We start from the raw sequence: 14,834 nt of genomic DNA, 5'->3' as shown, positions 1-14,834 counted from the left end.
TCATTTGGCCAACATCTTTTCACGAGCCACATTGGCTTGCAATAGATTAGTTTGGCATGCCTGACTTGTTTGCCATGCTGCCTGCGAAGGCGACGACGATGGAGCGTGCTCAGTTTGCATAGATTCGGTTGTTGGCTGTGAAGGCTCTAACATTGGAGGTTGTGAAATGACCTAGTACCACATTTAAATGTAAATTAACATTCTCAACATTTTCAAGCAATATGTAAATGAATACCGTATAGTAAATAAGGAAGAAGTAGCCATTAACTTGTTCATCTGGAAATGAAGGAGTTTGAAATTCTGCTGCAGAAGTAAAGGAAGGTGTGCCTGCGTTCCCACACAGACATTTTCTTCTGTTGTGACCAACTTGATTACATCTCGAACAGGTCATATGCACACCAGGTTTTCTCAACTTGTTTGCTCCTTGTTGATCGTCCTCATTTCTTCTTCCATGTTTCTTTGGACTCCCGGGTTGTTTCCTAACCTCAGGAGCAGTGGGCTTCTCGTATTTGGTAGTGAGCCACTGATCCTTACTTGGCATAGGGTAAATTAAAGGCTCGTATGCTACCCTCCACATCTCCACACTATAGTAATGGTGCACATATCCCTTGGGGTTTTGTTCAGAATACACAATACATATGTATGCATGCAGGCATGGAATACCTGTCATGTCCCATGTCAAGCATGAGCAGGTCCTCTTTTCCAAATCAACCACATATGACCTACCAGTATTGTTAACTTCAAACTGACCACATCCTGCATACTTTGGAGTACAATATATGGACAAGTCATGCATAAGTTCAAGTTTCGCAACAATCCAAGGTGTGATTGTATTCTCTCATTTACCAATTGTTTCCCTTTTCAACTGATATCGTCCCATCAGTTTCTTCCGTATGGTCTCCACCATAGTCACAATTGGCTTATCCCGTGTTTGCAGAATATACGTGTTGAAACATTCACTGAGATTATTTACTACCAAGTCAGACTTTGAAAATGTGTTAAACCATGCTCTAGATCATTGTGATGGGTCTATGACCTTCAGGTAGTCATATGCAGGCTGACTAAGGGCTTTCAGTTCCTCCATAGCTCTCTCAAAGTCTCTCTTGGTGTATGTTGTGACTGCCAGTCACAATTTTTCCTTCAAAGCCACACCCCTGTGGCCAGCATCTCAAAAATTGGCATATATATGCCTGCCACAAATACGACTGTCATTGTAAGGCACAAAATCCTCTATTGCTGGCTTTAATCCCTACAAAAAATATCCAATGAGTGGCTCATTTAATAGATTTTAGTTAATAGAATATATTGAAAGATTTACAAAATTACCTTTTGTCTGTCACTGATAAATGACCACCCGCCTTCAAGTTGCTATCCAAGATCGGATATAAGTGTCTCAATAAACCATCCCCAACTATCCTTTAACTCTACCTCCACAATGGCCATTGCAATGGGGTGCATGTTATCATTGGCATCCCTACCAACAGCACATAGGACCTGCCCCTTAAATGGTCCTTTTAAGAAACAACCGTCCAAACCAATCAATGGTCTACAACTACCCTTAAAACCCTCTCTACAGACTACCAATCCTACGTACATCCTTTGAAAAATAGGAGGTAACTCAAGAGCTATTCGTTCCACCCTAACTAACAAACAACTACCTTGGTTCCTTTGTTTCAAGGTCTCACAATAGCCCCATACCTTGGCATACTGTTCTCTATGGCTGTCAAATATGGTAAATTGAGCATTCGCTCAAGCACGATACAACTTCATTTTAGGAACTTCCACTCCCCACTTTCTCTTAATCTCATCAGCAAGTGCATTGATAGGCACATTAGGTTGGCTTATAAACAGTGTCATCATCTTATCTGCAATCCAGGATGATGTGACAATAGGGTTCTTACAACTCCTGCTAGAATCATGTCTTGGATTCATAGACTTTATCTGAAAAGTTTGTTGCCCTCTAATCCAAGACCAATAAACCTGGTAAGGACATTTAGGGGTATTGCAGACAACAGTAACCCTATCACCATCATTCTTTGCAAACTTTATAGACTTACCTATATTTAGGTTCAATCTCCTTATTGTCTTTCAAAACTGTGCTGTAGATCCAAACTTTATTCCAATAGATATTTTTTGCTTCTCCAAGTCAACAACTTGAAACTCGAGAAACTTAAAATCACGATGTCCTTCGTCGCCACTGTGGACAGGAGATTGAAGGACGTCACTTGATGTCATATCAGATAAGTTACCTACCAATTGTGAAAATAAGCACTGTTTAGAGGTTCTGAAAAATAAACACTAAAACAATAAACAAGAAAATATAAGAGTATTTTATACCTATGTCATCCTTCTCTAGCCACCTTGAGCCACTTATGTCCTGACTCTTCCCTTCATCCTCAGCATCTAAAGAAGATTGTGACTCTTTATCATCAACTGTCATTTGAGACTCAACACCTTTACTCCTTGGTTGTGCAGGCTTTAACCTCGATGTTCCCACTGTGTTGACATGAATGTCATACAACTCATCCTCATTACTCAACACTTCTTTCCAAAATGGATCATTAAGTCTAAAGTGACATGCTTCTGCTTTCCTCCTCATCCTCACTCACATCCTCCTCAACATGATGATCTTGCAAAGAATACTGGTGCACTGAAGTTCAAGAATGAAACACAAGATACAAATGAGCCACTTGTTGATCCTGAAGCACAGCCACCATAGACAGCACATCATGGTCAAATGTAAGCAATTTAAGACCATTGTGCATCCCCAAGCCAAGGTGTATATAGTAGACTAGGTTACCTGGATGATAACCATACTTGGTCACAATCGTTTGTATCTCAATCCATGATAGCTGATCATCATCATATGGTTCATGGTATACATCAGTCTTACCCCCAACATATTCCCCATTATGCTGCCTATCAATTACCCCACTATGATGGACTTGAAATAACATATTCTTCGTAGCTATCCTACAAAATATTGTCTATTAAATTAGTCATGGACCGTAGTCAATTATTAGACCAACCATAAAGTAAACTATTGGACCAAACATATAAATTTGTGTCTTTTCCTATGCAAGGTACCACCTATGTGGTCCCTCTGTCACAACCCGACAATAAAGACAACAACAACACCCCCATGTTATTGTGTTCTCAAACTGGGACAGCTAACGCGACTTAGAAATACACTAGCATCATATTTTGAAGCATACAACATTGGACCCACCCACGTGCAACATTGGACATGGGCATCCTCAAAATCGAAATATTTGTCGTTCCAAATTACTCAGTTTCACATGAAAAACATACAAATTCGATAAAGATAAAGATGGAGTTATTTCAAGATGGACTTCCCTCTGCGACACCCGCTGCGCGAAGAAGATAGATACCAACTCGATGAAGACAAACGTAAATGTTTGATGAAGCCACTCATATTGGTGCGAAGACGAACGAAACACCAATGCGAACAGCAATCGATGGTCAATGGTTTCCGAGTAAGGGTTTTCGAATTTTCGATTTGGGGATTTTCGAATATGAACTTCAGTTTGGGGAAATGAAAGCCGATGAATTGAGGGGTGATTTTGTCTTTGCATTAAAGGATTAGCATGTAAGAAGTACATGGGTGGGTTTTCCATTAGATTTAATGCTCATTGTAGATAGAAGGGGGGGATTGTGACGTTTTAAAAAGTAAGAGGGTCCACTTTGATGCAATCAATAGTTTCAGGGGCACATTGTGGATTGGGTGATAGTTGGAGGGAGTAAAGTGTAATTAACCTAAAATAAAATTAAGAGAAATTTTTAAAAGTTTATAAATTCTTAAATCAACATCCACATGTAGCCTTTCTCTGAGTTTTTTCCTCTCTATTCTTATTTAAATTAGCATCCTTATCTCAAATATAGAGACACAAGTCTTGAGAGTTATGTAGTCGCTTTCGCTTGACCTAAAAGTCTTCTTCGTTTCCCCAGGTCAAATTTTTCTTCATGGTATAGACGAGGCTATGACGGGGAGATGACATGTTTTTTTTTTATGTAATAATTTACATAGGTGGCCTCAAACCAGATGGCCTCAAAACTGAAATCAATACCTTTTTTTCTGAGCATCAGAAATCAATACCTGAGTTTTCGCTTTTTGCAATTCAAGGCATCCGTTTTTTAATTTTTGTAAAATTAATACATGAATTTCAATAAATTTTCAAATAGGTACTTTTAGTCAATTTTGTGTTATCAAATTAACATGCCACATGTCATTCTCTAATTGGTTAACGTGAATATTAATACCATATTGGCCAATCAGAGACTCGCATTTGATGTATGGATGTCGTGTCAATCACACTATTAAAGTTCTAATTGTAAAATTAATGGAGGTATTGAATCATAAGTTTTCTGAAATTCATATATTATTTTTTTTTAAAATGAAATCAAAATCTCGAATGGAAAAAATGTAAAAAGCTCTGTAATAATTTTACAATAAAACATAAGATTATAATATTATAAAGCCCAATTCTTCCTTTATCTTTTAATTTTGTTTTTAATTTTCGTTTGGATTATTTTTGTTATTTTGTGTGTTTGGTAACTCTCATCCCTAGTTTTTTATTTTTTAATATTCGTTTTGTTCCAATAAAGCAAAAGAAGCAATCTGCAGCTAGCGAGCAGTAGTACCTACGACGAATAATCATTGATATTGAAAAGAAAAGCATACTGAAACTGTAAGGCCACCATTTTTACCTTTCTTCCTCTTTTTTGCTTTCTTTTTTATGCTATAACCGTATTATTTGAGATGGAAGGAACTCCACGGTAGAAATCTTCTGAAAAGGTCTATAAGATCAAACGGTATTTTAAGAGCTAGCTTCACAAACAATTAATGGATCATAATCTAAATAAAAGAATGCTACTCATCATTCTAAACTACACACTTTACGTATTTTAAAAACCGGCCTGAATCAACTCATCTCAACCCATCTCTGAATTCAAACCATTCCTAAATAACCGGCCTGATTCCAATAGCAAGATTAGAGTAATCTCCTTTTAGCAGAGTATAGTCGGCTTCTTTTCCACGGGCGTGATTCCTATATAAAAAGCATGTGTTTTATACATCCTCTTAAATAACACAAGATAATCTAATAGAATCCTCCAATTTAGTTTAGTGGAAACTTAATTTAGCTTAGTCGACAAATGTTATTTTTTAACGTAAAAAAATAGTATATAAATTAGTGACAATTAAAAAACTTGCATTTTTGTATTAGAGATTTTTGTTAAAATTAGTGATAATTTGTATGCTTTGTATTAGGAATAGAGACTTGTACTATTTCTCTACAATATGAGCTAGGAAACAGTCTCCACTCGTATTGAGGCAATTGAGAAAAAGCTTGTTGGCTTGACTCGAATTGTTAAACAATGTTGTATGTATAAAGTGCATGAACAGTTACATAACGTAAACGAGAAGGCTTACAAGCCTGTGCTACTTGCCATCGGTACAACGACCAAGTCAAGGTCGGAAAGGGGTTTATGCAAGAGCATAAATTGCGCTATCTACAATAAATGCTTAGAAGAATAAAAAGAAGTGTAGAAACATACATCATGGCCTTGAGAGAATTGGAAGAAGCAGCTCATAAATACTATGCAGAATGCATTAGCCAAACCCCATATGAGTTTGTCGAAATGATGCTACTTGATGGGTGTTTCATTATTGAACTGTTCTGCAAGTACGAAATCTACTGGAAATAAAGAGATGAAGATGACCCATTCATCAGTAATGATCAGCAATCCCCTGAGTGTGAGGCAAAGGATCTAATAGATGAAGGTGACCCAATCATCAGTACTGAGCAATCCCCCGAGGATGAGGCGCAGGATGTAATAGATGAAGGTGGCCTAATCATCAGTACTGAGCAATCCCCAGAGTATGAGGCACAAGATCTAATAGCTAAAAATGAACCGATCATTGGTATTGACCAGCAATCCTCCCAATATGAGGCGCAGGATTCATTTGATGAAGGTGACCCAATTATCAGTTCTGAGCAATATCCCAAGTCCGAGGCGCAGGATCCAACAGACAAAGATGACCCAATCTTCCAAATGGTGTGGGTTCTTCCTAGAATAGCTCCTGCTCTCTTGTTATTTAAAAATCAACTTCCATTCTTAATTCTTGCAAGATTGTTTGGGATGAGTGAGAGTAACAAAGCACTACTTCATAACGGATCCAAAAATTTAGAACACATTGTCGATATTAAGGAGAAAGATGGAATTAATGTTGAAAGGTCAACCTCCATAGCTCAGATTATCCTGACACGACTTAATAATCTTGCCCTTTATTTTTTCTCTAAATTTCTACCATTTGAATGGAATGTCGATGCAAGTTATAATTCAACCGAAAAGATTAAGAATCTACTCTGCTGGCGCATGAAGCTCGCAACCCTTCACTTCCAAAAATGGTATGGCAACGTTTATTGGTTGGGTTCAAATTCAAGAATGCAGAGTTTGAGCATCTTCTTAGTCTCATACATGCAACTATTAGTATTTCAATAGTTGATACGAAAATAGATTAAGCCAAAGAAAGTCAAGAGACAAGGGTCAAACTCAAGAAGGCTAAGCTATTTAAGCATCTTTTTGATATGATTCATAAAGGTGTCATTCCATTACTTGCAAAAATGGAAAATATGAGGAAGGCAATTTCTTATGCCAGAGAATTTCAAAAGCCTAGATTCCAAGTCAATACGACAAAGATCGAAGATTGGGAGTCAATTCCTTATGGCTCAAAGCTTCAGGAGGTTGGAGTTGAATTAATATGGCAATGAAATTTAAGGATGATGTATATGAGATTGGCCGCTGGATAATAATACCTTATGCCATTGAACTTCAAGAGGCTAGAATTGAATTCAACAAGACAAAAAAATTCCAGGATCTACATGATTGAAATAAAAATGAAGACCGAAAGTCAAAACCGTGTGAAACAAGGATGCAAAGGATGGAGTCGAATTAAAGACAGTAGAGAAATTTAAGCGTCTACTTTGTCTGGACAAGATTGAAAACTAGAAGTTAGTACCTTACTGCAAAAAGCTTCATGTGGCTAGAGTCGAATTCAACAATGCAAAGAAATTTAAGCGTCTACTTGCTCTTAGAGATCAGATTGAAGACTAGAACATACATGGTGCCATTGAGCTTGAAGAGATTGGAATCAAATTCAAGAAGGCAGATAAATGTGACATGTTTTCCATAAAGTTCAACAAAAGACTAATCGAGATTTCACCTTTGAGCATAGGAGATGATACAGAGACTTACTTATGGTATGGAAATTCAGGAATTGCCGCACGAATCTCTGTTGGCAGAATATCAACAATGGCAGCACGTATCTTTGTGTGAACAATATCAATAATGCCGCACTAACCTCTGTGCGCACAATATCAGTGATCTCATATGTACGTCTAGCTGCTACAGTGGTAGTAATAGATGTTATTTGGTGTTTTGAGGTTGTATACATTGTCTATAATAATAATAATATATCAAAATAGAAAACTAAATTTTATGTAAAAGATAACTTAAGTTAGAATCTAATTAACTTTTTAACTAAATGCATGTAAAAAAATATAAAATATTAATAATATAAAATGCATGCAAAACAATGCAATTCACTACATATTATATTATTTGGTATTTATACAATATATAAAATATATGAATTATAAAATTAGTAGCATGGTCTTCCATTAGCAACTTTTTTATACTAGTATTCCAACTCAGTGACTCTTTATTAGGGTCTAGATTTGAACACAGAAAAAAAATAAGTTAAAACCTAAAAAGGTTGCCACATTCAACAAATAAAAAAAAAAAATGAATTCATCTCACCAAACAACAACATCTAATGGAAAGAAAGCAACATCCACTCCACAATTTGTTTTCCTCTGAGAGTAATTAACGAAGTCTTGCAAAAAAAGATCTAGCACAGACCTTGATCAGGCATAATTATCTACAGTTGATTGTAATAAGATTCAATACCAGATACTTTGATAGAAGCCATCTCAAGGGACTGCTCCTCTCTCTCTCTCTCTCTCTCTCTCTCATAAAATAAAGACAAGTAATTGAATGTTTTTAGGTTCTAAACACAGTTAAAAAATTATCTAACAAATCCAATTGTTACAAAAATTATCTATCGTCCCCAAACAGATTTACTATCCAAACTGATGGTCGACTGTTTGAACTAAGATAAATTTCTATTGAAATGTATAATAGTAATTCGAATGGACATTTTGGCAAAAGAATTGTATATACTTTGGACGCGATGCATTGAACTTTAATTGTTGGAACCGAAATTTTGTCGTTTGAGCAGACATTCGAACTTGCAACGTTTTGGTTTCGTTAAATATAAAAATAGATCATGTGTAAACATTTGTACAAGATGTCCATTGTGTAAAACCATTAACTAGATAAAAAACTATATTAAAATATATAACATGTTACAAAAAAAGAATTAATTTTACTCCAAGCCCATAGTCCAAACAATAAGCTCTATCTCCTTCAAATGAGCATCCACCGTGTTTATATGTCAATCAATGAGAGTCATCATGCACCACTCAATATCAACAGCAAGGCTCTTCCGTAATTCAGGAATTGCTGCACGAATCTCTGTTGGCAGAATATCAACAATGGCAGCATGTAACTTTGTGCGAACAATATCAATAAGGCCGCACTAACCGCTGTGCGCACAATATCAGTGATCTCATATGTACGTCTAGCTGCTACGGTGGTAGTAATACGCCGTCACCCTGAGGGTGGGATACTCGTGCCCTTAGCAGGCTCCGATTGCTGCTTAGTATGGAGGTGACCCTCGCTTTTGCTCAATGTGAAGATATTTATAGGGCAGGATTGTGATTGCCAACACTCAGAAGATGTGACCTCCACTCCCACAAATAGAAGTAGTCTAGAGATCGTTAGTGCAAATGGTAGACTACTTCCAACAAGTACTTAGACTTATCTCTAATCTGGGACATGTAATATAGGGGCAGATCAATCGAATAGCCTCTCGCCAATCACAATATAATCTAGCTCGATCGATGTTGATCAACACCAACATCCAAAAAGAATGTTGTGCAGTCAACCTGCCTGATAGCCTTGCTTCCATGATAAGGAGGAGTTGTATTCTCGACTATCGACCGACATACCTCCTCGTTGGAAAGCTCGTCCTCTGGGGCAAATAATTTTGTTAGATAACCTTAAAACATCTAATGGAAAGAAAGCATCATCCACACCACAATTTGTTTTCCTCTAAGAGTATTTAACGAAGTCTTGCAAAAAAAGACCCATCACAAACCTTGCAGGCATAATTATCTATAGAGTCAACAAGATCATTATTCTGATACCATGATAAAATCAAGTTTTGAGAAAACTGTATCTTTGTATGTATATCACGGTAAAAAATAGAATGCTATATATAAGTTTACAAGAGCAAATATTCAAAAATTAAGATCCTAAATTGAAGGAAAATAAAATAAAGATCTTAACTAATTCCCTTAGTCAATGGAATTACAAATCACCAAAATACAGGAAAGAATATCTCTCAGTTACCCAAAATTAAGCCAACATAATCTTAACAAGTTATTAGTATATATGTTATTTGTGTATATATTAGACAATGGCATATGTTATATTCTCCTTAAGTATTTATATTAATGACTTTGTTGTCCTCGTATAAGGGGATAAGATAAAACTAAATGGTGTTTATTCTTTTGGCTAGATTGATTTGCTTGGAAGCAAATGTTGAAAATAACGAGGCCAATATTTTAGAAAAATTTTCTTATACTTCCTATTTCATGTTTCTTTTAGTTTCTTTTCTTATTTGTAATGAAAAAAGAGAAATGTTGCTGCGTCCCTTGGGGCTCTTGTTAGTTTTTTTTTTTTTTTTTTTAATTGGAACTCATAATTTATTGGTTACATATTAAAAAGTATTGTCACCTCCCAAAGTCTCCCTAAGAGATTAGACAACAGAAACTACTAGACCAATTTTCAACTACTTCAGTTATATTGGTTTTCAATCGAACTCGAACTCTTGCTTTAATATTTTTTTTAAAATGTTAAAAAAGTCATAAAAATAAAATAAAATAAAATATACTGTAGAGCCCAATCAGAGCCTCCAGCGGTGGCCATAAGCCTACCATGAAAAAATGGGAAAAAGGCTCCTTACATGGCCAAGGCCCAAGGGTGTAAATCCAAGCCATCCTGAGTAATGAGAAGATGAAAGCGGGAGCCACCCCTCCTGCAAAAAAAGGGATAAAGTTGTGGTTTATATAGTATATTTATCAAAATTACAAATTGAATTTATTAGTTTTTTAAAATCACCTGAAGATAACATTGAGAATTATCTTAATAATTTTAAATATGCAGGTATGTTTACTAAATAATAAATAACCTTTTAAATAATAAAATTATTTGATAAAATTCTACAATTAAAAAATTATATTATCTGCATTAATTTCAAATAGTCACTGCATCTATACGTATAGACAAGGTGATGACGGGGAGATGACGTGTTTCTATCAAATATGACATAAGAATTTATGGCTAATAATTGTGAAATTAATACCTGAATTTTTTTTGTAATTCGACATCTCAGTTGTTGATTTATACAAAATTGATATATGAATTTTAAAAAGCTTTTAAATAAGTATTTATATCAATTTTTTATTAGTAAATTAATGGTAGATTATGTGTCAGTCTCTGATTGGTTGACATGGATATTGATACAACATTAACTAATTAGACTAACAAGTGACGTATAAATATCAAAGAGTGCTTGAGCCACAAATAGATTAAAGAAAATAATCCTACATATGGATGTAGTTTTATCTGATACGTTAGATCTATTTTATAATAAAAATAACTTTATAAACTGGCGAGTCATATCAAGTCATTTCAATTTATGATATTACTTTGTATAATTTCATTATGGACAGAGTATTTTTCATAAATATTACCTATCAATCACATCATTTATGTTTTAACAGTAAAATAAACAGAGGCATTGAATTGTAAATTCTTGAAGTTCATATTATCAATATTGTAAAAGTTGAAAATTGAGATCTCGAGTTATAAAAACGTTAAAACTCATGTACTAATTTTGCAATGAACCATAAATTATATGAGTGGGGCTACTATGCAGCCCCACTCTTACTACTGGGCGTGCTGTCCAGTAGTTTTGTTTTGTTTTTCATATTTTTTTAATGCATTTACATATTTTTAAAAAATAAAAAAAAATACACCAATACATTTAAAATCACTTCCTTAACTACTAAGTAAAAAAAAAAAAAAAAAAAAAAATTGACCGGCGGTCAAATTAAGCGGTCATAGTGGGGGCGGCATAGTAGACTTTCTCAAATTATATTATAGAGCTCATTTCTTTTTTTATCTTTTGATTTTATTTTTAGTTATTGTTTGGATTATTTTTGTTGTTATGGGTGTAAATAAATAAATTGCAATCACAATACTATATGGTGAGATATTGTAAAAACTAAAAGATTTGTGCATATTACAAGTTTATTAGTATTTAGAAGAAATATTTGAAAAAGAATAAATACAGAATAAAAATAATATCCAAGTAATCTAGAGATAAAGCAGATCATAAATTGATGTATACTACTTTATAGAAATTTTTAGTTAAAATAAATAATTTTTATGTGTTTGGTAACTCTCAACTAGAGTGTTTTTATTTTCATTTTTGTTTATTTATTTATTTGCGCGCACGGAGCGATCTACGGCGAATGATAAAGCAAGTCCATTATCGTATTACGTATATTGAAAAGAAAAACATACTAAAACAGTAAGGCCATGTTCACCGTAGAAAGCTGTCTTTCTAAAATGTTCTAACATCAAACGGTATATGGATTTTACAGATTCAATAGCTTATTGTTTTTAATACTACAAATCGTTTTCACTTTCCATCTTAGATCTGTCCTCAGACGCAGCTGGCTTTGCTAGCAGAATCTACGTCCAAGACAACGTCCGCTATATGCGGCGCATCAGAAGGATGCATCTTTATAATCTATCCTTTAGGGTTTTTCGATTCATACACATTTTATAATAAAATATTCTTTTTTAATTTATATATACCAAAGTGAAAGAAAATAGTACACAAAATTTAAAAAGAAAATATATTATTTTATATTTGTTTGCACCGAACATCTTTGATCTGTCCTCCGGGATATGTCACACAGCTGTCTAGGCATACCAGAGTCTACGGCTAAGTCAACAACGACTCAACGTTCCCTTGATGTGGTGCATCAGCTGGCTGCATCTTTATAATCTGTGACCTCTCCTTCCGACTTTTTCCGTTCAGCCGAAACACGATCATCTGCAGGTTGAGCAATAAATTAGCAAGTAAGTTCCATTTCCTTCTTTCTCCATCTACGTACGTCTCTGTCTCTGTCTATGTATTAAACACGAAATTAACTTTATGGCCAAGTTTTTTAGTGGTTGAATATCTACAGATGAAGCATCTATAAATTCCACTGTTGAGCATTCAATGAAATCTAATCTCTTCTATTTTTGTTTTAGGTCCTGAAACATTATTTGAATTGAGATAAATTTAATAATTTGAGAACTGAATGTTTAGATGTTAGATTTAATTTAAAATTAGACTGAACTGTCCAAATTACAAATGAGATCTAAATTGTTGAAATTAAGATTTTTCTTTTATTTTTCTAAAAAAAGAAAGAAGTTTCTTTTCCTTCCTATTTAATGTTTCACCTTTTATTTTCAATTTTTTGGATTTTTATTTTCACTTTTTTTCAAAAAAAAAAAAAAAAAAACTGAGATGTGATCTAGTGGTATAGACAAGGCGATGACGGGGAGATGACATGTGTTTCTATCAAATATGACATGTCTATGGCCAATTGTGAAATTAATATCTGAAGTTGTTTTTGTAATTTGAGATCTCAGTTTTTAATTTATGCAAAAATGATATATGAATTTTAAAAGACTTTTAAATAAGTAACTAAATCAATTTTTCATTAATTATAAATTAATAGCTGACCATGTGTCAGTTTCTGATTGGTTCACGTGGATATTGACACCATGTTATCCAATTAGAGACAAACATAGGGTATAAATATCACGTGTCACTCGCAGCATTAATGTTCTAATGGTATAATAAACGGAGGTATTGAATTGTAAATTTTTTGAAGTTCATATATCAATTTTGCAAAAGTTGAAAAGTGAGATCTCAAATTACAAAAACGTTAAAACTCATGTATTAATTTTGCAATGAACCATAAATTATATTATAAAGCTCATTTCTTCTTTTATCTTTTGATTTTATTTTTAGTTAGAAGAAATATTTGAAAAAGAATAAATACGGAATAAAAATAATATTTAAGTAATCTACGGATAAAGCAGACCATAAATTAATTTTTAGTTAAAATAAATAATTTGATGTGTTTGGTAACTTTTCATTTTTGTTTATTTATTTATTTTTGTTCCAGTAAAGCAAAAGAAGCAATCTACGCGCAGGGAGCGATCAACAGTAAGGCCATTATCGAATATTGAAAAGAAAAACATACTAAAACAGTAAGGCCATTTTTACCATTCTTCTGTTTTGCTTTCCTTTTATATGCTAAAGCTGTACTATTTGGGAACTCCACCGTAGAAGCTGTCTTCTAAAAAGTTCTAATATCAAACGGTATATGGATTTTACAGTTTCAATAGCTTATTGTTCTTAATACTAAATCGTTTCTTTTAAACAAATAATAGTAACAAAGATTTTAAGAGCTTCACAAAAAATTCCCACTAATTCATCTTCTTTTCCACCAACTCTGTTTTTTTTTTTTTTTTTGTCGAAACCTTAATCTTATTAAGAAAACAGAGAAAAACCTTTTATAAGAATAAACTTAGGGAATAGAGGTATTCCAAAATTCTACAAAAGTGTTTGTACCATTGCTAGGGGTGTAACCGGTCCGGTCCGGTCTGATTTTGGACAAAATCTAAGACCGAACCGGTATGTACCGGTTTTGTATTTTCCAAAACTAATTACGCACCGGTTACCCTCCTAAATCGGTACTTCCGGTTTTACCAGTTTCCGGTCCGGTCCGGTCCGATTTTTCAATTTTTTTTAAAATGTAAATTTCACAGTTTATCATTAAAAATTTGTTTATAAAAAAAAAAAAACTGATTTAAAAAAATCTGTTTTATACTTTTATTAAAAAAAATCTGTTTTAACTTTTACTAAAAAAATCTGCTTAACTAAAAACTACTTCAATAAAAAATCTGTTTTACTTCAAAAAATCTTAACTAAAATCTGTTTTAGTAAAAACTGCTTTCCAAAAAACTGCTTTACTAAAAAACTGGAAAAACAAAAAACTGCTTTACAAACTTATAAATATAACTACTACAAAAACTGGAAAAAAAAAATTCTGCAATAAACTGTCTTATCTACAATAAACTGCCTTATCTACAATAAGTGATTGCATGTTAATGGAAATAACTTAGTACTTACACATATATTTTTTAGAGCAGTAACAAGAAATTCAAGAATGAACATCAACAAGCCTATGAGCCTATGGAATAAAATAAGTTTAAAAGTCTAAATTAGAAGTTCAAAAGTCCAACAAATTACAAGTCCAAAAGTCCAAATTACAAGTCCAAAAAATTACAAGTCCAAACACTTAAAAGTCTGAATTACAAGTCTAAAAATTCAACAAATTATAAGTCTAAATTACAATAACTTAGAACATCCAACAAAAAACTTCAATAGCTATGCACCAACTACCAAGCCACCAACTCCAATAGTCTCTTCAACAATCCTTGCAATTGTATGAAAATAAATCAAGCAATTAATTCTAATAAAAAGTTAG

The 14,834-nt window shown here is 33.7% G+C and overlaps 1 protein-coding gene and 1 long non-coding RNA gene across 2 annotated transcripts; both read right to left on the bottom strand.

Moving 5' to 3' along the window:
* On the bottom strand, window positions 1-907 carry LOC121244794. The gene is made up of 3 exons (XM_041143027.1): window positions 847-907; window positions 269-756; window positions 1-171 (listed from the first exon to the last, which is right to left on the bottom strand). Exons 1-3 carry the CDS (start codon window positions 905-907, stop codon window positions 1-3), a joined length of 720 nt encoding a protein of 239 aa, XP_040998961.1.
* Window positions 908-3,655: 2,748 nt separating this feature from the next.
* LOC121254593 lies at window positions 3,656-14,364 on the bottom strand. Its single transcript, XR_005938670.1, has 3 exons — window positions 14,354-14,364; window positions 13,855-13,870; window positions 3,656-3,777 (listed from the first exon to the last, which is right to left on the bottom strand). It is a non-coding gene; the product is annotated as an uncharacterized LOC121254593 (long non-coding RNA).
* Between the last annotated feature and the right edge of the window lie 470 nt (window positions 14,365-14,834).

Source organism: Juglans microcarpa x Juglans regia, chromosome 1D, assembly GCF_004785595.1.
Source record: "Juglans microcarpa x Juglans regia isolate MS1-56 chromosome 1D, Jm3101_v1.0, whole genome shotgun sequence".
Classification (NCBI taxonomy): Eukaryota; Viridiplantae; Streptophyta; class Magnoliopsida; order Fagales; family Juglandaceae; genus Juglans; species Juglans microcarpa x Juglans regia.
The sequence above is the reverse complement of the archived record's forward strand: the minus strand, read 5'-3'. Positions and strand labels throughout refer to the sequence as shown.

Coding starts and splice junctions, on each gene's coding strand:
- LOC121244794 (XM_041143027.1), bottom strand. CDS start 907: ATGGTGGAGACCATACGGAAGAAACTGATGGGACGATATCAGTTGAAA. Junction 757..846: donor GTTGAAAAGGGAAACAATTG/GTAAATGAGAGA, acceptor CAAAGTATGCAG/GATGTGGTCAGTTTGAAGTT. Junction 172..268: donor CTTCATTTCCAGATGAACAA/GTTAATGGCTAC, acceptor ATGTGGTACTAG/GTCATTTCACAACCTCCAAT.